This window comes from Leuresthes tenuis, unplaced genomic scaffold, assembly GCF_036924035.1.
Source record: "Leuresthes tenuis unplaced genomic scaffold, fLeuTen1.0.hap1 SCAF_13, whole genome shotgun sequence".
Classification (NCBI taxonomy): Eukaryota; Metazoa; Chordata; class Actinopteri; order Atheriniformes; family Atherinopsidae; genus Leuresthes; species Leuresthes tenuis.
This window is the reverse complement of record NW_027325367.1, coordinates 6,778,690-6,802,328: the sequence shown is the minus strand read 5'-3', so window position 1 is coordinate 6,802,328 and position 23,639 is coordinate 6,778,690. Positions and strand designations below refer to the sequence as shown.

Below are 23,639 nucleotides of genomic sequence, written 5' to 3'. Positions count from 1 at the left end.
TGTTATCTCTGCAGAGAAATACACCACTGCACACTTTTTTTGGTCATAAGGCATGACTGAGAGGGATCACTTGAGCTCTTTTTTTTATTTTGTTGATCTTTTTTTTAAGCAATATTATGCTTAAAAATAGAGGCTAAAACATTGTGTTTAGACAAAAGGTGACAGATGAATGTACAGTAAGAGGAAAGTTATTAAATTTTTTTAAAACATTAAAGCGTGTGAAGCTAATTAAGACTCCTATAATTAAACAATGAACTTCCGAATAACCATAATATGGACACTACAAGTGGAACCAGACATATTTAGGAGGTAGTGAACTCCCATCTGTCTAACATCAAACGTGTCCAGAGTCAGATTGTTCAGCACACAGCAGGAGCACGAGACATGCTTATATAAGGAGTTAAAGTACAACCCTGTTTCAAGAAAAGTTGTTTTCCAAAATGCAACAAAAAGTTAAATCTTTCATTCGTTTAATTTGTTTGAACCTTTATTTAACAAAGTATATGTATATGTACCTGTTTTTAATACCTTCCTCAATATGTCTTGGTCATACGATTATATTTTGTGGTTAATGGTTCATAATGTTCCCCCGAATAAACTCAATGAAAGGATTTCAACAATAACTGGAAAACTTTACTGATTTCTTTTATCCAACTCTGTCATTGTTTAGTTGTTTTTCTCGACAATAATAGATTTCATGAGAAGACCAAAACCAGAGGTGAGTGCATTAAACTTTTTGACCTCTACCCTGTGTGCACCACTTGGCCCATTTGTCCTGAGCAGATATACATTTGATAAGCAGACCACTGTTATCAGCATTAAGCTTGATGTGAAGCACCATTAACAAAAGGGATATATGGAACGTGTATTCGGAGGTATCTTATCGTTCTGCATCCACATTTTTACCTTGGACATCTTCGTCTTGCCTTCACCAGTCAGAAAACCCAAATTGTTGATCTCATTTTGAATCACAAAGTTTTGCTCCTCACGCTTAAAGTTCTGCATTGAGAAGACAAAGAATACAGGTTAATATACTATAAACTATGTATACTATAAACCTGTTTTTGCATGTAATACTGTGATGAGAGAGTGGGGACACTTACATTGGACTTGCACCAGAGAATGAAGATCTCAGCCACCATCCTGAAGAGCTCAGTGGAGTCTGCATCTGGCTCCTTCAGCCACCTGGACCTGAAGTGGATAAAGGCACAGACCAGACACACTTTGACCTACATCATCTTTGTGAAGGAGTGGATGATGAGGCTCATTTTTTTCTTAAGCGAATCTGACAGAATGATTTGCTTACTGATTTAAATGATCACATACAAACAGGTAAGCAGCACTGTGCCAGAGCCATCCCTCATTTCTTTTTATATTGCCAACAGATAGGTGAGGTCATTTATTGAAATGTACAGACAGAAATGAAAATATGGATTTAACCAACCGTCAACTGTTTTAAGTAAGGAAATTAGTCTTTGTGACTGGCTGCTAGAAACAAACTGCCTAAAGATCCATCTCTTTATTCATTTTCTGTTATGTGTAGACAACACTGGTTCAACTCTTGTTTTATGTGCCTTATGTTTAAATTACTTATAAGTCAGTGTTAAGTGGCTAATCAGAAAAGAAAAGAAAAGGCTGAAAATGGGCGATAAAGCAGAAAAAGCTCTCAGAAAGACTTTCAGAAAGTCTGTAGAGCTATTGCTCAAGACCACTTCAAAATATTATAAGAAAGACTGGCTCCCCGATAGCAAAAACAATAACCTATAAAGCAATAATAACCATGGATAGACATGGATTAAAAGAACAAAATGAAAAAAGTACAGAAATGGTTGCCAGATATAATAGGTTCTGGTTGAGTCAACTTCAGCAATTTCACCCTTTAAGAAAACTGAAAAATGCCCTTTCAGTTAAGTCTGAATGTATATTTTACCGGTTGTTGTCCACATAATGAATGAGCATGGGGTAGAACGCATAGAGGTCCCTGCAGAGCATAGCAAACTCATCCAAGATGAGCAGCTCTGCTTCCTGGGTGTCGCCTTTACTGTCAGCCTTCAGCAACTCTTCCTCAGCCACGACCTGTGATTGCAGCACATCAACAATTAAGAGTGTCAACACTTAAGAACCAGAAATGATCTCATATCATCGTCCTCTCTCATGATGGTGGTGTTGTTACTGTCTGCATAAGCATTCCTGACTACTAACAGCTTCGTTTATACTCTTCAGGTTCAGCAGCTACTGTTGGAGTCAGCAAAAGATCTTTTAACCACAATTTAGTCAGCAGTGGATAATATATGCACCCGTTACACTATATGGTGCATTTTAAGCTCTCACCTTCACTGTCTTCTTCCTTAGTTTGTGCAGTGTCGGCAGGAAGTGGGCTCTCAGCAAATCTGCCCCGGCTTTGCAGATGATTGGCTGAGAGTAGACTGGAGCCCAAGATGAGAAAAATTAATCTCTAAACTAAGAGAATGAAGCTCTCCATAATGAATTAGATTTATATTGCAGGTTTAGAGCTCAGATGCCAAAATTATCAATGCGTCTCTGAAGAATGTTGGCTGTGCTGACAGATGGATATGTATTTAACAACTTCAGCCATTTTTTTTAAACTGCCTTTCACACAAAACCCAACCTTTTTTTTTTTTGGGTAATATCACCAAAAAAAAAAAAACTGGTTTGGAGACAGACATAAAAGATCACACTAATAACAGTTGCAGAATAAGTAGCATTCACTTTAAAAGTACAAAGAAAAACAAACTAGAGTAAAATCTGCAGTACATCAACGTAAAATTAGAAAGAATTATCCTGCAGGTGCACAGAAACAACAATTAGTATTTAACCATTTTATGCAAGACAAAACATGATCCATATCTCATTTTATTTGTTAGGAGTACAATATCGTACAATTGTACAAATTGATAATAGTTTCATTTAAATGAGTATTTCCCCAACTTCTTTTTATGTGAAACTAATCAACTTCTCTCTATTTTATGTGACACTCCAAAAAAGTCCACACAACTGTTGAGATGACAGCCTGACGTAACAAACCATCACTTTCACTCATTTGTTGAGCAGCCTTGTGTCACACACTTACCTGCAATCCTCTTCATCCAGGGGGCATCATCAATGCCCAGGTTGTTGTTCAGGATCTTGAGGATGTTTCCCAGAATGATGCTGAGGTGTTCAGAGGTCACCATGGTGCAGCACTCAGTACCAGGGGGCGAATTCTCTGGACCTTTCTCCCACCAGTAGGACAGATAATTGCACAGCATGGGTAGGATTACTTCAATGACCTGTGAGAAAAATTCTCAAGGTTAAATATCCAGCATACTGGTCCAGGTTATTTTGTTTCACACTTCTCTTCTATTCATTAATAAATATATATATATACACACACACACAATATCCTTTAAATTTGTTTTCTGAAAATATTCCTTCATTAAAGGGGAAGTCTGCAGATTCATTATTACACTTGTATTAAGTGTCTTAATACTTCCGTAAGGTTGATAGTGAGATTGTAAAAAGTGAAGTCAAATTGAATGGAGCAGAGGCTCAATACCCCGACTTTTACTCCCTTGTATGTTTCACAATAGATCTTACACAGACTAGTTCAATTCCATAATATCTACAATAATGGCATTGTTTTGGACAAACGACTGAAAAGCGCAGTTGTTCTTTCACATTGAAACATCTCATCATTACTTCAGACCTGCGGCATGTCACTGTAGCGAGCTCCAGACTCTGAAATATCGTTGACATCTTTGAGCAGTTTTTCCAGCTGAGGCATCTCTGGACACATCTCCTCCACAGTGTCGGGCATACTCAGGACTAGAACAGAACAGCACTGGTCACTTTGATCGAACACAAACAGCTTCATGGCAGTGGGTTCAATTAAAATCAAAGTTAAGAAGATGATCGATTGGACACTCACTGGCCCTCTCTCGTGGGGTCTTGGTGTTGAAGACTGAAAGGGGGTTGTGAGCATTTAGATGAGGCTCCAGGAACGCTACAGGCATGGCACCCACCAGCGTTGCCAGACTCTCCCCCAGAGCTGGCAGATGCCTATATATATATATATATATACACACCATCGTATAAAGCAATACATGTTAAATTATGGTAGAAAAAAGCATCCATAACAATATGCATCCAAGCAGCTCTTAAAAACACCATTGTGCTCTGTTTGGAGAAACAGATGCCAAGTGCTGGTAAATAAACACGTCCTGGGTTAGTATATGGACAACTTCAGAGCTTGATATTTAGTGGACACACAGAGCTGTCACTGCTCTCCACGTGGCTTAGAGATTAAGACCACACAGCAAGGCAAGGTTGATAATATTTTACAGCTTGAGTTGGCTTAGGGTGAGAAAATGTCTCATCCACTGCAGTTTTAGAAAAATTTATGGTTGTAGAAAAGCAAGCCAGGAACACATAATGATTCCCAAAAATGCTGGGACATGAATCAAAGTAGACTTTTTCCTCTTGCACATCAGTGACTATGAATCACTCCAAAAACCCTGAGTGCATTTTTAACAAACATGACTTAATGAAAACTGCTTATCGGCCATAATCGTAATTAGTCGTGTCAAGCATAATAAAACTAATGCATTGCTGTGTTCTATAACCCTGGAAGACTACCCTCTCCTACCTCTCCACAAAGACATTCTTTCCAGTTCCCAGAGTGTAGAAACACGTCAGGATTCGGTAGCAGGACAGCTGCACATCATCCACTGGAACAAATAAAAACATTTACATATTGTACACCAGCAAACGTGCACAGACGGTCTGTAGAACGATGGAAAACATGCATTAAATGGAAAGTGTATCACAAGAGGACTTTTGAACGTTTGGTAATAAAATGAACTCACAAAGCAGTTCAACTCCAAACTCATAAGTTCTGATGTGTTCAAAAAGGGCAGTGAGGATGGGCAGCAGCGCCACCGTCACATAATTGATGCTCTGAGTGACACTCTTCATCTGGGCACGGGATTGCATGAACTTTCCCAGTTTCAGCATCTCCACCAGCTTCTCCAGGTCCTCTGCTGCATTCTCAAAAAAAGTCCTAAAGCCAGCTTTCACCAGCTCTGCACCAGACTTCATCACCGTCCTGAGAGAAGAGTAAATTCAGTTTTGATACTTGTGGATATTTAGGCCAAATATATCCCTTTCATTGAGCTTTGTTACACAGCCTATAGTAAAAACTATGTACTCACCTGGTGTCGAGTGAGTGAGTAAGGATGTGCAGACAGCTCACCATCATTGCAGAATCACTTCCTGTCACAAAGACATTCACTGTAAATCCTGAAGGGAATTTAAGTCGAAGATGCTCACAAGCATACAGACAGAAACAATGGCAGCCTTACCAAAGAGAGAAATCCTGTGTCTAACAAGAGCTGCCAGCTTACAGAACAGGCTGAAAAAAGAATGGAATTAAGGACAAAGCTGAAGAAGAAGGGAAAAGTAAGCCGAAGGGAGTAAGAAAAGGTTTTAAGAATATATGACAAACTGTCATGCACATTTTACCAAGGCAGCAAGAGCGAGACAAATATATAACCAGCAAAACATTGACAACAAAGTAGATTATTATTATTACTTCTACAACATACCTGGTGACCATCTCCTTCTCTTTGTTGGAGGCGCAGCCACAGCTGCTCAGGTTCTGGCTAGGCGTGGACAGTAAGTAGAGGCAATGGTTCTTAAATGTTTGATCAGTCAGGGGAAGCAAGACCTGAGGGAAATAAAATGGAAAGCCTAATAAAAACCTCACTGAAAAAAAATTTGACAGTAAATCAGAAGCTCTGTTCCAAAAATTGCTCCCAACCTTGGCAAAGAACTTTATTTCCTGGTCATGAGGCGACTTATCGGTCTTCCCACTGGTTGCCATCGCCTCTGCATTAACAATAATGTTGAGGAACAAATTCAACTACAACTTTTAGTTTCACAGACTCAACTGTGCTTTATTGTAGTGTAAAGTCATGACAAAAAAAACAAAAAACGAACAGTCCCTCTAAATTCTAAGGTTTTATGTATCAGGACAAACTAAAAAAAATCAACTGGTCCTCATCAGGACTTGAAAGTAGGTAAATACAACCTCAGATAACAGCACATGATACGTTACTCACTGTTACTATTAAAAAAACAGTGTGTGGAAAAAAACTACACCCCATGTAATCATTTTCTGTGCGATTTTATCAGGCTCATCTTTCTGAAGGAAATTTGGCCCATTTTCTACAACTTTGCTTTATTTCTTTGAGGTTTGCATTCATTCATTTATGTAAAGCTTTCTGAAGGTCTGGACAAATACAATCTGGACTTTGATTGGACCATTGCAACACCTTGATTCTTTTCTTTTTCAGACATTCTGTTGTAGATGTGCTGCTGTGTTTGGGATCATTGTCCTGTTGATGACACAGTTTCAGCCAAGCTTTAGGTGTCACATTTGAGTCGAGAATACTTTGGTATCCAGAGAAGTTCATGGTGGACTAAACAAGCCATACTTGCACAGTCTTTTCTAATTGTACTGTCATTAACTTTAACATTTAACATGCTGACTGAGGCCTGTAGAGTCTGAAATGTAGTTCCTGGGTGTTTTGCAGTTTCTCTGAGCATTGCACAGTCTGACCTTGGGGTTAACTTGATGGTAGGTCCACTCCTGGGAAGATTGACAACTGTTTTAAAGGATTTCCACTTGTGAATAATCTTTCTCTCTGTAGAATGATGGGACTCCACATAGTTTGGAAATGGCTTAATAATCAATCCCAGATTAATTAATGGACATTTGCTTCTCTAAGACAATTACTGATGTTGTACTTTCTTGGCATTGCTTTAACACACCTGAATGCTCCAGACCAGCAATATACCAAAACTTCTTCAGTTAATCAAGTGCATTTTATTAGTAGCACCTGACTGCTACTTACCCTCATAATTCTTAGGGAAGCAGTCATTATGTACTTTGTTTTTCACACACTATGTCTTACACCGTCTCTAATGACAGTGTAATATGCCATGTGTTGTTTAAAACCTGGTTGGAACCAAATTCTTACTTTTTTTCGCCCGATATGTAAAACCTAAGAATTGAAAGAAGGTGACCTTTTTTTTCTTTTTTTGTCTGTAGGTGCAACAAACTCACCAAGATGAGCGATGAACTCCTGTGCAGAATCAACATATTTTAGCAGCCTCTTAAGGAACTTGAAGGAGAAGCGCTTTTCCATAGAGGATGAGTCCTGCTCCATGTCCTTTAGGCCTCTACAAGACGGGATCACAGGTGAGTACTACTCATAACTTATCTATCAAATCATCAAAATCAAAACGTGGGATTTGAATCTTAAACGTTAGGTCAGGACCAGCCATTGTTATTCAGCTCTTGAATTAAAGTTACATTACAGAGATATATCAGTTAATTCAATTTTATGTATTTACAGAAATGCGAAAGAGGCTAACCTTGTGATAGCATAGCCACTTATCTGCAGGAACTTGAAGAGCTCCTGGGCCTTCTCTCTGTCTCTGTACTTCTCTTTAGCAGTCAAGGTGTCATAGGGAACAAGCAGCGGGTGAGCTCCTCCTCCTGGTCAGTCGGATAAGATTTATTTGAATTCATTTCAAGTGCATTTTATACAGTAGGCAAAAATTAATACCCCCTCCAAGCATTCTAAACTGCCCTTTTTAAACACCTTTGCTGAGGAGTTCAGATTTCTTCTTCTTAGCCCAGATGTTGTGGTAATTTTCTGCAACCACCTCAACCATGCCCTGCAGAAACAACAAAAATTTAACTTTTATTTTTATCTATTTATTTATTTATTTTTTTAGGTTTGAGAAAAGTGAAAACCAACCTGTAATTCTCTAGATAAAGTGACACTGTGAAGATCCACTGGAGCAGGACTGAATCCATTAATCTAGAGTAAAAAAGAACAAAGACTCTGTTAAAGAAGATAAATGATCCTTTAACTCTTTTCCTTTAAACTAACACAGAGTTTCGTATATTTTGCAAAAAACAGCATAAAATACCAAAATTCCACAATTTTTTTTGCAGGTCATTTTAAGGAATTTAGTTATCATAGATAAACAATAGATCTTTATTTGATTTATGTTTCAGGATATATGTCACTGGCCTAAGTATTACTTATTTTACATATATCGTGACAACATTCCATGGACCAAACACACCCGATTTCACTGCATTCACTTTGACAGATACTTCTCAGTCCCAAACAACACTACATTTCATTGCAAAATATCTTGTTTTTGTGTGATAAATTCAGCGAAACTGATACAAGTAATCAGCATAGTCACTTTGTACAAATTAGTCTTTCATGACAAAAGTAATCCGCTCATTTACCGTTTTTAATGTGTCCGTTTATATCATACCATCTCTGCTAAACACGCTTGAATTCTTTGAATTGTTGGGGTTATGTTAGTGCCTTGAGATGTCTCTATATAAATAAAACTATGGACCATAAAAAGATGGACAACTTAAAAGAAAGAAAAGCAACCTGATTATTTGTGTGAGATTATAGTGAATCAAAAAAGTATCATAAGTACACATGTTTGCTATATGTTTACATTCTAATGACAGTACTGACTAATGAGAAAAGCATGAATATTATTCTGTAAATAAAGAGGTTACCTGAGACTCTGAGATCTTTCGCTGCTTTTCGCTCTCTCGTTGTTGGAACATGGCTTCTCCCTCCTTGGTCCTCTCGATGTTCCAGCCCATAGACAACATGCTCTTTAGAGACTCTCTCACAGGCCAGCGGTACGTCTCTCGCTCCTACAGATTAAACACACAGATGTTTGACTCTCTTTGTTCTCTATAAGACATTAAACCAAATGCTATGTGGCCACCAGCTGTGAATATTTTCACCTGTGTTGAACAGTGAAATCACATAGCAACGTATTTTCTTCATTTCTAGATCATCCTCCTACAGATTCATCTTATTGACATATGTACGCAAAAAGTTTTTTTCTCGATTTTTCAAAATTATAACTGTACATTATACAAATGAGAGAAATAGGAAAAAAAGAGCTATTTGTCTTTGCTCCTGATGGATGGGACTTCATCCAGATATGAAGAATCAATTATTATGGCAACAAATTTATTCTGTGGGTTTTTTCCCACATGATACAGACCCATTCAGTTGCCAATAGATTAACGGAAGAAATGTTGTGTGAAAGGGTGAATGTTGAATTTAATTAAGATCGTTACTCTCTTTCAATACCGAAGGTGGTTATCAAAGAATGCCTCTATATCTTCAATTTGAAAATGTCAGACACTGATGAAAATTGTATTTCAATACCAGAATAGTTTAAGGCAGAGCCAAAAGGAGCGAGCTCGAGCAAAGTCCCTCTCAGGATGGATCTCCATTTGGAAACATTTTGGAAAATTTTATCTAAACCTTAAATTAGATTAAGCCCTGATGCACACATATCAAAAATGAGTGCACCGCTTCCAAGGCTCCTGTCCACTGTTCTTCTGTCAAAGTCACATGCAAAAGATACCGACAACTTGCTGATATTTTCCTGCTTGGCTAATCAAGCTTTCAAGGTGTTAAACACTCAACAGTAGTGTGTTGTTAATGGCAATCAATTACCAATGTTTCAGTCCTCTAAGCATCTATACCTCAGATGAGATGGAAGAGATGGAAGCTTAAAGGAGAATTCAGGCAGGAGTTGAGCCGTTTCAAACCCTAGCCTGCCTAGAAAACTGGTCGATTAATTTTCTTTATCGGTTCAGTTTTGTACGACCCGCCAAGCACCTGCATGCACCAGTATCCATATACCTTCTCACTCAAAGCTTTGTATGGCTTCAGCAATGGATGCGTTTTGGCCTGCTCATCCACACTGTCTCCATGTTTCCAGCCTGTTGACATCTGCAACAGCGGTTTATCACAGTTAATGATGCACAGTGCATTCCAGGAACAAGTCAGCTGTGCTACTGTACAGGAAAACTTCAATTACAAGTTAGCATTTCTTTGCATTTTGTACCCTCCCACATGTCTCTATGTGAGAAATAAAATGTGAACATGGATGAAAGAAACAAACCTTCTCTGAGGACCACTTGTCATGGGAATGCTCTGCATATTTGTTGGCAATGTACTCAAGTTTTTCAGGAAGGGAGATACTGGAAAGTGGAGATCATGTTTAAATATTTAGTATTATTGCAATGCCAGCTTTACTTGGAAAGCGAGCCGGTAAGCTTTGTTCAGGTTTACAGACAGTAGACCTGCCACAAAGAACAGCTTATATTGAAATGGCTGTCTATGAACTCAATAAAACAGAATCAAACATTTAGGCTGGAAATTTGTTGTTACATTATCTTTTAATCTCTTTGACTCTACAAATGACTTACTTGGCAGTGCTGATGGGTTTGGGCTCAAAGTTGCCCTGTGCATCCACCGATCCCTGTTTCTCCAATGTTGCCCCTAAACTGGCATCCACAAAGTCCGGAGGAATGGCTCCAGCAATGGCACACAGGCATGACATGGCCATTTTGAACAGTTCAGAATCATACTTCTTCAGGGGTGACAAAGAGAGGAAAAGGTTACAATAGTTTTCCCACTTTTTTTCTTTTTGTAAGAATATTTGGGAAGACTATTAGACAGACTGAGGAGAGCTGCACCAAACTAAGTTGAAAAAGGAAAACATATTAAATATAGAAAACTGAGAAAGTCTGCACTAAGTAACAGCTTGTCACAGACTGATAAATGATTCATCTGCTTTGGCTGCGCTTCTGCTGCACTGCTCACAGCACTTCATTGAGCTTTTACTTCACTGCTTCTGACAAACAAGAACTTTTCTCTCAGGAGAGCAACACAAATGTTAAAAAGAACTTGGGTTTTCCAAAAAACAGAAGAAAAAGAGACTTTAGTAAACAGAAGAAAGGAAATGCCAATAGACCACCTAACATTTGTTCTGTGGGGAGACATATCGGAGAATATTGTTTTGCCTCCTGACATTTGACTCATTCTCAGAGAAGAACAAAGAGAACAGTCTGTACAACATGATTTTTGGTGGTACCTTCTGAGAAAGGGAGTCAAAGATTCCCCAGAAGAGTTTTTTGGTGAGAAGGATCTCCTCCTCGGAGGCAGTGCCGAAGATGCCCATACCGGACGGTAGACAGTAATACTTCCAGTTCTGCTCATAGTGGTTGATCAGCAGCTGAAGATCAGACACAAGAAAACAAAAGGAAGCAGGTTAAAAATGATCAAATATATTTGCACGCTTCTAAAAAGACAAATAGAATACAAGGTATCTTCTTAAAAGTTTGGTCTGAATGGAGAGGCCCAAATCACAAGACTATGAAAACACCTGCTCCGTTTCATATACACCCTTTGAAATACATAAAAGGGGGAAAGGAGTACAGATGCTTGAACTGGGGGAGATAAATGAGGTGTAATTAACTGAATGTGTGTGATTGCTTGTTATAATTATCTTAAAACTCTCAACTCATAAATCAAACATCACTTATTGTATGTGTTGTACTGTTTTAGGATCTCACCTTGAGAGGTATCTTGCAGTATTCGGTGAGCATGGGAACGTCGAACACCAGCCGTCTGAGCAGCTGCTGCATCATAGAGGGACGAAGATGTCTGTGGAATGAGAACAAAATCATATTTATTTAATACATTTTAAAAAAAAGGCAAAGGTGTGTTGTAAAGATAGCACTGATTAAAAAAAAAAAAAAAACAGAGGAAGAAGTTAAATTATTATGTGCTGCATGCTTCCTTTAGGCTCCATTTGCCGAAAGCACAATGTCTCATTCCATTCCTATGCCCATCAAGTCCACTTCTGTCATCAGCATTCAAAGCAGCCTTCAGGAGGTGAAATGCTGAACTGTGTTTTGCAGCTAAATGACAGCAAGAATGTGGTGGTTGTTTTCATCACCACAACAAATAGAGGCATCGTCTCCCCACCTCCATGCACATGCCAGTAATCTTTGTTTTATATTCAGTGCAGAACTAAAATTCAAATAAACCAATAAACTCAGTGGGGAAAAGATTATATTTTTTTCAAATAAATGAATATTTCCAGTCTCAATTCCATCCCCTGTAGCGCTGACACCGTTGTCTCATCTGCAGCTGGTGCAGAACGCTGCAGCAAGACTTCTGAGTGGTACCAGGAACACAGACAGCAACATTCCTGCTCCACTATCCTTCTACTAGCTTCCAATAAAGTACTGAATCTTTTTTGTTTTTTAAAGCTTTACAAGGGTCTTACATGCTCTGAACAATTGCCTTTATTTTTCCTTGATTAGGGTTAGTCAGTAAGGAAGTCTCTTTGCTGTAATTGCTTCAAAGCTTTGGAAAAGCATACCACATACAAATACTGTGTTATGTCCTCTTAGCTGCCTTTATTCAATCATTTATTTGCTTTACCATTGCTGTGCCTCAATTTAGTGTACCACACTTTGGTCCACTCTTCTTTAAACAGGCTTCACAAATAAATCTGACTTAAGCAACTGCAGATTTTGTAAATTAATTTTCACTTGAACAATTAACCAAGTCAAGCTCCGAATTTAAAATAGGTGCCTACTCTAATTTCACAATGTTTCAAACATCTAAGCAATCAAACATCACAGTATACGAATCATCCAAATACAATGACAGTAGTAGACTTTGTTTCCTTTGTTGCTGTGTGTGTTGTAATGGACACATTTAGTCTTTAACTGACAATATAAACAGATTAACTGATTTCACCAACAAGATAAAACATATTTTTGTTTAAGTCTTTAAACTACAGCCTGGTTCATTTTGTTTTGTACTTTATGTGTTGGACTACAGCCCGTGATAAGCCATTTTGCTGCATGACTGTCTGAAACATATCATGATGTAAGGGGCTGTAAACTCAACTTCAATGTTTTCACCCCACTGGGTCTGAACAAACATTCAGAGGCCTTACTTGCAGATTGTGAGCAGACATTCCTCAATGGCATCCCTTTGGGCTTTAGTGAGCGAGCGGCCTTTGGACAGCCGGTAGATGGTCTCGAGCGTGGAGTCGACCAGGCGTGTGTAGTGCTCCGTGTTGGCAAAGAGAGCGGCACAGCGGGTCAGCAGAGGCAGCAGGGCCGAGCCGATGTACCTGTTCATAGCCAACGCTGTCTCCGTTGTGCTCAGCACTTCCTGCGGGTCAACAACCGTACAATAAGCAATACAGTCTACACATTTAAAGATTAACAAAAGCAGAAATACTGATTATTGTGAAAGAAATTGTTATGTTAAATATCCTTCATTAGAAAGTTAGATGTAAAAAGTAACTTTTTCTCTTATTAAAACCGGGATTTGAAAAGGGCAACGCTGACTGGATATTAACTGATTTAGTGTTTTCATGTTATTTTGACTCTGAATGTGACACCGGATGCGTTTGTGACAGTGGTGTTCAACTTGTCTGTGATAATCAAAATGCAAAAGTTAGACAACAGCTAAAACTTATCAAAGACAAAATAGTAGAATTACCACGTAAAAAAGGCCCAATAAAAGATGCAGCCCTTGGTATGGGAAGAATTTCTCTCTCAAAAAATAAAAAGATGATCTCTGAAGATTTTAGATCAATCAGTTCAAATGACCGATACAGAGGGTGTGTCGAACAAGTCTGAACAACTGTCCTCAGAAAAAAAACAACTTAAACTTCATAGAAACTTTACATAATTTAAGTGAAAAAAAAAAATAACTTCACAAACAGCTTCAGAGAACATTCATTAATTTAAAAAAAAAGAGGTCATTGTAATATTCATAGTAGTTCAGCTGTGACACGTTACCCCTGGATGAAGTATCACATACACAGAAATAACACATATCTATTTGAGGACTTATCTCATAGGTTGTGCAGACTTGTCTCCTTCATGCAAGAAATAAATGTTTTGAGTTAATTGTATCCAGCGACTCTGAGCCTAATTTTGAGAGAATTTTTCTGACACTGCGTGTTACTCATTCCTATGAGGATGAGCTGATGTTTAAGCCAGAGTTCTAAGTCAAAACATTGTTCCCACAAGTCATCATATTGTCCTTCATTAGAATGTGATGATAATAATAATGATGATGATGTGGTGTAAGTTCTTTGAGACTCACTGTGTCTAGAGAAGCGGAGGCTTTGAGGTCAGGCAGGAAGCCGACTTCCAACATCTGGAGCAGGAAGCTCTGGTCCTCAACGCCGTACACTCTGTCCAGGAAGAGCACCATGGGGGCCTTGTGGTCCGGACAGAAACAAGCTGACATGTCGGGTTCTGTCACTGTGCCGTCTGCAGATTAAACGTGTATCAAATGACATATACTCTGGATTGTGTGCAAATTTTATGATGATCTACACTTTGTAAACATGCATTTACCAGCTCAGACAACAAGAGTGAATACATTAGAAGCTTAAGTTGGAGAATAGAGGAAAAAATAATGAAAAGGTGGTGACTACAGAGGAAAGACAAATGAAGGGAAGATGATGGATCATTTAAAACAAGATGAAGTACACGCCTCTGATGTGGAAAACACATCATAGGCATGGTTTTCCTTCACAGTGAAGACAGAAAGGAGGGATTAATTCACTTCTGAGTGATGCCTGCTGTTGGGACAGAGCCATTTACCATGATATATGATTCTCAAAGGGAAGATGTATGTAATCACTCCAGTTTCCTTGATCTGTCAGTGTGATATGCGTACCATACCAGCCAAATCTTCTTTCTCTCTGAGCAGTTACAGTGAGTAATGTGGCATGTTAGTTCAGCAAGAAGCAGTGAAAATAGATTGTGAGATAAGGTGGCATGTGTTTGTTCACACAGAATAAATTTTAATGTCATATAGATGACTGCACAGCTTCAGCCTTTAAGCCAGAAAAACACTTTCCTGCATCGGTTGGAAGATTTTCCAATCTCTTTGGGTTTCCCGTCTACAGGTCTGGATATTTTGTTGCTCTCACTGCTTTATATCAATTCATTCCTTTTTATCTGTTGCTTTTCAACCACTGACAGCTGCATGACTTCATGCAGCTACCACAATTTACTTACCTTTATTAACCACCGGCATTTTGAGGGGGATGCTAATGATGCCCACCAGATCTGAAGTGGGAACCAGAGAGCGCAGGATGGCTCTGATACGCAGTGCTTCACCTTTACCTGCGTTGATAAGCTGTAAGAAATAAGAAAACGCATTTATTATGGTGTCCTGCAGCAAAAATTAAGTAGAAAACGTGAGCCTACATACAAGGTGAGAGCACATTTAAAGTAAGTATACAGTGGCTGAAATGGTAAATATCAAAAAGTTTATTATTAGTTTGTTATTTTTAACTTTCAACATTATATCTTAAAAAAAGAAAAGCAAAGTTTGGCAGTCCTTGTTTGCTTTTGTGAGGCTGATTGCTTTTTTATCTGCTTATATTAGAAGGTGAACATTGCAGTTTTCTATTGAGAGTTAATGTTAAAAAGTACCATTAAGATAAAGTACAGGGCCAAAGTCTTCAAATGACTAATTCTACTCATTTTGATACCTCTACTAAATATAGAATATGATATTACAAAGTTAGCTGTTACTCAAGTCTGATACAGGCGAGGCCTTCCATACTGCACAGTATTCTTCAACAAGAGCCTCACATGCATTTCTGGAGCACAGCGTCCCAGCAGATCAATAAGGGCAGAGTAGAAGGACATGATTGCATTGCCCATGTGAATAACTTCTTCTTCTTCCTCACCAGACCTGAAGCACACAGACAACAACGTTTATTTGCAACTGTAATAACTATGTTCTTCAATACTTTTGAAAGACAATCAAAAAGGTCAGCAGGGGAGCAGTAGGAGGTATATAACACTCTTTTGGCACAAAACATGATCTCCTTTCAAGGCACTATGTTAAATGTATCAATTTTGACCAGCTTCCCAATGCCCCCTCCTAACCTCAGCCAGTAATTATTTTCTGCTTTAAAATGAAGCCTGTGTGTTGCAACCTCGGTATACCCCTGTAAGCATGCGGGAACAGACACTTGGAACAAAGTAGCCACAGCTTCAGCCAGAGTCAAAGCTGCTTGTTTTTTTTTATTTCTTAAATTTTGAGCAGGAGGTAGCCTGGGTTAAAAGAATTCTAAATATACCGTTCACTCAGACTGATACGTATAATCATTTATAAAAGCCACTTTGACAGAGAACAAGATTTCCCGTTGCAGGACACTGAAGATCTGGGTCTACTTTGATGTTCATGCAGATGTAACTGACCAACTCAGCTGGTGTATTGCAAACTTGCTTCCTAAAAGGTAATATTACCGTTTTTCCTCAGTGGAAACAAGTGACATTAAAGAACATCAATACACCTGCAATATGAAGTGCAGCAGTTGAAACTGGAGTAAAGATTTAAATTCGAGTTATGCGAGTGAAGATTCAGCAGCATGTTAGCTTATATTTCTCCTCAAATTACAGTACATAAGAAGATTGTGTAGTGTACAATCAACCAGTCTACTTCATATATCAGAAAGAGACTCAAACTCAAACTCCACTGGCTCACAGAACTTGAGGCCTGAGGAGAGCAGTTTGCAGCTGGAGACTTCAACTAAACTGAAATGCATAGAGCCCTATATATCTGTATTTTCTCCAATTCACTCAGTTATGCGTTCTGTGTCTAATGTTGCTTCATTTGCATGTTTTTATTTGTGCTGGAGCCTCAAAAACTTTATGCAACACAATTTTTAAATACTCATTAAATCTCAGAGAGATCAGCTTATTACTAAAACAATTTGGTCTACTGAAAAAACTTATTAAAACAGAGAAATAACCTCTTCCAATTCTTTTGGATCAACAGGGACAATGGGATAAACACCAGTCCTCTCTCGGTAATAGAGCATATCAAATTCTTATTTTACTGCTCTGTTTAAGTAACAGGTAAGACTAATGCTGGTTGAGCAAAGGTCATAATCACACAGGATGTCAAATATAACTATCAATATAGCATTTCACACAGATAATTAGAGATCTAATCATTTGTGAATACTTTTGAGTATTTGGATGGAGTTTTAGTGTCTCAGTGTGATCAAACTGATTATTCGAAACACTGCCATGAACCAGCTGAACAAATAGACTGGGGCAGATTCATACCCTGTAGTGACTCCAGCAGGGATCTTGGGCAGGTCCAGAGCAGGATCGTCAGAAATCTTGATGGCCTCCTTCATGGCAGTCAGCAGACCCTGCCCCCCCTCTCCTCTCAGGGCGGGGCCGAAGCACTCTGGACGTCTGATCAGCAGCTTCACCACCACGTTGGCATTCTCCTCTACGCTCTCACCTGAGATACAACAGAAGGACATTTACATTCATCTTTCTCACACTTTAGCTAACGCTTTATGTCATTCTGAAGAGAAATGGACAGAGTCAGCTAGACCACAGATATCCAGGAAGTGGTATTCAGCACCTTGCTGAAGGACTGATACATTTTTTATCCAGAAAGAGCTGACTAACATTTCCACCTCTCAGTCTTGGCAACTCAGCAGCACTGTGGTGCCTTCTCTTGCAATTTTTTTAATCACTTCATTTCCTGTTTTTATACCAGTAACTATGTTACTAATAATCCTCCAATGTATCCATAAAATCCTCCAATGGATCCATAAAGTCAAGTTAAGGTTTCTACATAGATTATGTAAGATGGCCAATGAAACTGCATTTTTCTTCTCCCTCTCTTTCAGGTGATGATTAATTGTTCGTTTAATGTGTCATTTTGGTAACTAAGAGTGCCCAGTCAGAAATTATTAATTTAGCTGCTCTGTATATGAGTGTGCGTCTTCAAAGATTCAAACAGTACATTTTGTTGACGGGACACGTTGAACACAATGAAATGCAATAATTCACCTGCTGTTTTTCCATTCAGCAGCAAAGCAAAACTGAAGCGATTTTTTGAAAAGCCGTGAAAAAGAAATTGGATTCCGATGTGTTTTCACATGTGTCACCAGTAGGTGGTGGTGTAGGCTAGATTTCTTGTGGTCGTAATTAAGTAAAAGATGTAGCTGTCTGAAATGGAAACTTACTGAGGCTGGAACAACAACAACTGTGATGGACTTCCTCAAGGAAAAAAGAATGGACAGAGCTCTTATTCAGGAGTATCTGAGATGTTTCATCTGTCAGTTGTGTGTTTGCTTGTCGGTTCAGACTGGAAACATCTGGTTAGTCACACTATTTTAATCTTTGCAAAGTTGGACATGATTTGCATGGAAAGTCTTTGCCATTCCCCCCTAATGTGCAAAAGTCTTCTTTAAACCAGTCGAAAACACTTAAAGAAAGCAGAAAAATCTTTTGCGATAAAAATAGCAATGTCTGCCTACTTCCTAACTTACTAACCTACTGCTACCATTCAGCTACTTGCTGTTTAAAAAGGTTTTAACCATGTCCAAAGTGTGCTTTATCAGAACCTCATGAAATATTGAACCTTATGTTTCTGCAGCAAGGTAATCTGATCAGAGAGTACGCCACATGTAACCATTCAGTGTACGTAAGGTCACTCTATAAAAGTCAGTGTTCGCAACATTTGAAACAAGTGATCAGAATGAAAATTGACACACGTACCGTTGCAGAAGACTGCGAACCTCAGGAACGACAGGTAACGCTCTCCTTCTATTGGATTCCAGCCAAGGTCCGGGTAACCCTTAGCAACCAGCATGGCACAACTCTGAAGACCACATCCTGCCAGGTATGTCACCACCTACACACAAACAGTCCTGCTTCACTCCTGGGTCTCTTAATGTCTTTTTGACCCTGTCAACAACTGTGACAGCTTGAAAGCAATTACCAAGTGAGTTTTGTCAGAATATCAGTCTGCATTCTTGCAGAGAAAACATGGACGGCATTTGCTACAACAACAAATACGCTCAGATAAGAGTAAACACTTTAAAGCTTTAACAAAGCCTCTTTAATCAGCCTGCAACTCGAAGGTGTCACATTGGTAGTAGCTGTGCAGTCAAGCCTCTTTTTTTAAAACTCATCTGTTATTATTATTATTATAATTTATTAATATCATAGTTATTACTATAATTATTATTTTTCTTGATGTGGAACTGACAAACCTTTTCCAGATCAGGCTCCTCCAGAGCCAGAGCGAGGCCGTTGTTGTCCATCACTGAAGATGCTGCAACATCCAGTGGAGTTGAGCCCCGCATAGCTTCAGAGGCTGAAAACACACACACACACAGTGTCAGCAGCAAAGCAAACTGTTGTTGCTGTGTAGTAAAAACAAACACCTCTCCAGCCACGTATTATGTCTGTTTTGATATGATTAGTTCTGTCTATTTCAGGTTTCATTTCTATTTCATTGTCTGTTTCATTGTCTGTTTCAGGCAGGTTTCTTGAACTTGTGACATGTATTTGTTGTAGTGTTTAAGCTCCTCTCTAACCTATATTAAACAATGCACTCACTCTAGTTCTGAGATATCTAACTAATAAGGAAAAGTAAAACAAAGGTTGACAGGACTGATGAACAACAGATTCCTTCATTTTTTTTAATTGATATTGTAACAAGAGAATAAAATTTTTTTTTTAAAAAGAGTCATAGCAATTAGGTATATTCTAACAAAAACAATATAAAGCCAAACTATTTCACGCCCTTCTAAAAGGATGTTTAAGAACATATTCATATTTTGTTAGTCTGAATATGAACACTGAAAGAGTTTTATTGCTGTAATTATTCCTCCTGTTCACACAGGAGATGATTTTTTTTTCCCATTTCAGGAAGCCTTAGATGTTTGAATTAAAATTCCCTCTATGTTTCCCAGCTGGACCACTCTAACTTTTACTGATATCCACTTGATTAAACTCATTTTAGTAGCCCGAGCCTTTTGTTTTGATTCAAAAGTGAATGCATATTTTTGTTCAATTTTTTTGTTGTGTTCTATTCATTTGATTTCAGAATGGACAACAAGCTGCTAAAAGTTCCGTTCACAGTTCACACAGTTTTCCCTGAGAGAAGAATCATTTTCAGATCGCCTGAGCTGTACAAAAAAAGCATAATTGTCTTTAGCACTGTCAATACACGGTAAACCAAGAACTATCGAACCTTTGGACTTCATGGAGGCGCAAACAACTGCAGCTAACCAAGGCTTCTTAAAGCTGAACACAAAGATCTACATCCAAAGCCCCTCTGCCACTTGCAGAGGAATAAACACAAATATTTGGGCAAAACTGAATTGGGAAGATGTTGATCTGGACTGCTTTCTCCAAAAGGTAAAGAGGATCACTAACTTCTGTTGGACACAATTTAAAAGATAATGTAGCTCACTCTCTTTAGCAGACAGAAAAGAAAAGCACTTACATTGGGGGTGTCTCATCTTTTTAAAAATGTTAATTGTTAAAACGGCGAATATTTTAAAAATGTTCACATAAAATAAAAACAACAACTTCTTTGCACATTTTATGTCCAATGTGCATAAGAATAAGAGCATTAATATATAGCCAATAACATTTTCACCCTGCAGTTTACTCCGCTGTATTTCATCAACGTCAGTTGAGATGAAAAAAAAGCCATAAAATTATGCTTTTTTTCCAAATTTTGAGTAGTGTTTAGTACATATGTACCAATAAGGTCACAAATCCCTGACTAGTTTTAGTGAACTCCACAACATTTTCCTTAAAAAAACTAAAATTTAAAAAAAAACCTGGCCAAATGGAAATTTTCAGACAAACCAGTTCATAAACATGTCATTTCATGTGATTTTGTCAGTGTCGAAACAGATCAAGCTATATATTTTCTATATTTATCTATAACTTATGTTCTGGAATGACATCGCACTGGTGGCAGCCTGCTGCAGTAACTCTGGACATATGGTGTCTTTCTTTGTGATTTTACACTGAGGTTTTTTATTAAGAGAAAAACTGATTTTTGAAACATTTCTATACTGGTTCAGATGCTGGGTGTTGCAATGTTTCCTGCTGGTAATTCTGGCACATTTTAAAAATCTGTTGTGAAGCATAACCATGGCAACAGGAAAGTTGTTTGCATGTGGGAGCATCAAACTGAACTTTCCAAAGCCCAAGTATTGCTTGGAAAAAGGCACTGAATCCAGATTAGTTGAACATCATGAGCAAGAACATAATGAAGTGAAAGGAGGGGGAAGTTTAAAACATTTCTTTCCCTGATCATCACTGGAAGATCACTGTTGGATAAAATGGACAAGCTGGGAGGCCCGCTGAGGGCCTAGCAAGAATATCAGGAAGGCAGTATAATTATTATTTCACTAAAATGTGGCTGCAGGAAGATTTCCAACACTTCTCAACTCAGCTTCAGGACTATTTTGGCAGAGACTGCAGAAAGAGAGGTAACTGTGAAAGAGGAGTGATTTCGGTAACAACAGATGGTATAATCCTGGACATGTCACTGAGAAAAAGCATCTCTGCACCACAAATGTTAAACTGTTGGCTGAGTTCCTGTGCATGTGGTTTGCTGAGAGTTCACCTGGATTATCTGCCGACACTGTATATGACATCATCAGCTGAGTTGTTGCCAAGCTCCAAAGCCAAAACAGCCCAACCTATTCCATTCAGTTCAATAATACTTTATTAGTCCCCAAAGGGAAATTTTATTGCTTCAGTATTCATAATTATTCAAGATATGCTATTGTTAGGCGGTGACAAAATAAGTTCTGAAACTGCTGACAAACATGTATAAAGTTTAAGTATAACAGAGATGATCTCTTCAGAGATCACCATCAATTTGTTAAGGTGTTTTTGTAGCTTGGCAACAACTTAGCTGATGAGTGCACATGCAGCATTGGCAGGTAACACAGATTAACTCTCTGTACATGGACAGAAACTCACAGCTGACAGTTCAACATCTCTCTGTCTGCACAGTCCTAAAGCTGAGTAGAGAGACGCCAGAGCTGCTGTCACATTTCAATAATATCACCTTCCTGAGATTTCTGGTGTGGTCTCATCAGGAGTCCAAGCTTGTCCATTCCATCCACCAGTGATCTCACACTTTCCATGACAATCAAGGGAAGAAATGGTTTAACCATCTTTCACCTCTCTCTCCACTTCTTTCTCACTTTGCATCCAAGACATCTCCTCTTCAACGCATCTTAAATTGAGGTCTTATTGAAGGCATTACATGGACTTTGGGTAGCGGCTCCAAAAGGTTAACAACTTTGCTGTTGCCATGGTTATACATCATAATAGTTGAAAAAAAATGCCCGAGTTACCAGCAGAAGTCATTCCAGCCGCAAAGATTCCAAAATAGCACAGAAATCCATGGTTTCACAGAAAGAAACAAAGCTCAGCTGAAAATCTCGAGAAGATGCAAAGAAATACACAGAGCCAATCAGAGCATAACCAGAAAATATGTCTCTCCAGTAAGACTCTCTGGGAACTTAAGCTACATGAACAGATTTTTGGAGAAGAAAAAAATAAAGAAAAAATAATTAATTCCCTGTGATCTCTTTTTCATGTTGTTGTTTTTTCTTTTTCACTGAAAATGCCCTCAGTATATCCGAGTCTAACACGGATATTCTTTTTTGTTGTTTCATCACAGGATGACAAAGATCTCTCCCTCAGGAACATAGTGATGAGAGTTCTTCCTAAGCCCATCACAACAGCTGAGCTTTTTAAAGACGACATTTTTTGTTCACATCAAGTTCACGTTACAAACTGTCGTGGTTGGAGCAGACACCTGATGGCAGAAAGCACCAGTCACACTCAACCCTCTGCAGCCCCCACCTTCAGTTTTCAGGAGTGGAGCAACACTACTGAAATATCCCAAATAACAGTCCACCTCCCCAAACCCAATAAAGGAGAAGCTAAAGAGGTGGCGGTGGAAGAGGTGGAAAACGAAGACGTTGTCCTCAGAAGAGAGGAGCCGTCGTGCAATGATTTTCCACTCAAAGAGCCGCAAGAGGAGCTGGTGGGACTGGACAGTCAGCAAAAAACAGGTCCAAAGGCTATCCAGAAAAACTTGGATGACTTTGAAAACCTTGAACTCCTGCCAGACGAAACAGTAGAAGTTGAAGAAAAACGCAAAGAGAAGAGCATTCGAAGAAAGGTCCTAAACTGGCTGGATGATTTAATCCACGACCACTACATGAAAAAGATCGCTAAAACATACAAGCGAGAGGAAGAGGAGGGCGATGAGTTTTATCCAAGTAAGACTATGATAAATTAAAAAAAAGAACATTTTTTACAATTATTTCTATTCTACAGAGAATATAGTTCTTTTTTTTTTAACATGCCATCTTCTCCCCTGGTCTCCTCTTTACATCTAAAGCAAACTTCTACATCTTCTATCCGATGACGCGAGCTCAGAGAGAGAGGCAGAAAAGAAAGATGTGGCTGAGCCGTGAAAAACAGAGGCAAAGCATTAAGAGACACCTGGATGTCTACTGGGAGGAAAAGCGCCAACAAAAAGAGGCTCTAAGAAAGAACGAGGAGGAGCGCTTTGAGAGATGGTTAGCAGAGCATGACATCAGCATCCCAGACCCTCCATCAGAGGAGTCCAAAATGAGGATGAGCTTGTGGAAGAAGAGATTTTTACGGTGAGTCCTCATCAAAGAGAGTAAGAAGTGGCCACAAGTAGGCAGGAGTTAATTGTCTCTTCATTGTTATAAAATTCTTCTGTTTTCCAGAACAAAAGAGTTCTTCTTCCAATAAAGCAACTCTCTGCACCAATGACAGAGTTCTCCTCCACATGGACAGAAACAACCGTCAATTATATTTGAAG

The 23,639-nt window shown here is 38.7% G+C and overlaps 1 protein-coding gene across 2 annotated transcripts in view; it reads right to left on the bottom strand.

Moving 5' to 3' along the window:
* Positions 1 to 23,639, bottom strand: part of ryr3 (ryanodine receptor 3) — a 116,014-nt gene that overhangs the window by 20,838 nt on the left and 71,537 nt on the right. For both annotated transcript variants that reach the window (XM_072362402.1, XM_072362401.1), the window contains 30 exons: positions 19,006 to 19,109; positions 18,509 to 18,644; positions 17,054 to 17,237; positions 15,566 to 15,668; positions 14,984 to 15,104; positions 14,058 to 14,227; positions 12,892 to 13,112; positions 11,492 to 11,582; positions 11,011 to 11,151; positions 10,343 to 10,506; positions 10,036 to 10,114; positions 9,774 to 9,863; positions 8,621 to 8,764; positions 7,827 to 7,889; positions 7,668 to 7,743; positions 7,438 to 7,561; positions 7,127 to 7,242; positions 5,819 to 5,886; positions 5,604 to 5,725; positions 5,361 to 5,410; positions 5,211 to 5,271; positions 4,866 to 5,104; positions 4,646 to 4,727; positions 3,929 to 4,059; positions 3,707 to 3,825; positions 3,092 to 3,290; positions 2,332 to 2,426; positions 1,931 to 2,076; positions 1,104 to 1,191; positions 907 to 999 (listed from right to left, as the gene is read on the bottom strand). In XM_072362402.1, coding sequence (XP_072218503.1) covers positions 907 to 999; positions 1,104 to 1,191; positions 1,931 to 2,076; positions 2,332 to 2,426; positions 3,092 to 3,290; positions 3,707 to 3,825; positions 3,929 to 4,059; positions 4,646 to 4,727; positions 4,866 to 5,104; positions 5,211 to 5,271; positions 5,361 to 5,410; positions 5,604 to 5,725; positions 5,819 to 5,886; positions 7,127 to 7,242; positions 7,438 to 7,561; positions 7,668 to 7,743; positions 7,827 to 7,889; positions 8,621 to 8,764; positions 9,774 to 9,863; positions 10,036 to 10,114; positions 10,343 to 10,506; positions 11,011 to 11,151; positions 11,492 to 11,582; positions 12,892 to 13,112; positions 14,058 to 14,227; positions 14,984 to 15,104; positions 15,566 to 15,668; positions 17,054 to 17,237; positions 18,509 to 18,644; positions 19,006 to 19,109 — 3,620 coding nt within the window. The remainder of the gene's footprint in view (positions 1 to 906; positions 1,000 to 1,103; positions 1,192 to 1,930; positions 2,077 to 2,331; positions 2,427 to 3,091; positions 3,291 to 3,706; positions 3,826 to 3,928; positions 4,060 to 4,645; positions 4,728 to 4,865; positions 5,105 to 5,210; positions 5,272 to 5,360; positions 5,411 to 5,603; positions 5,726 to 5,818; positions 5,887 to 7,126; positions 7,243 to 7,437; positions 7,562 to 7,667; positions 7,744 to 7,826; positions 7,890 to 8,620; positions 8,765 to 9,773; positions 9,864 to 10,035; positions 10,115 to 10,342; positions 10,507 to 11,010; positions 11,152 to 11,491; positions 11,583 to 12,891; positions 13,113 to 14,057; positions 14,228 to 14,983; positions 15,105 to 15,565; positions 15,669 to 17,053; positions 17,238 to 18,508; positions 18,645 to 19,005; positions 19,110 to 23,639) is intronic.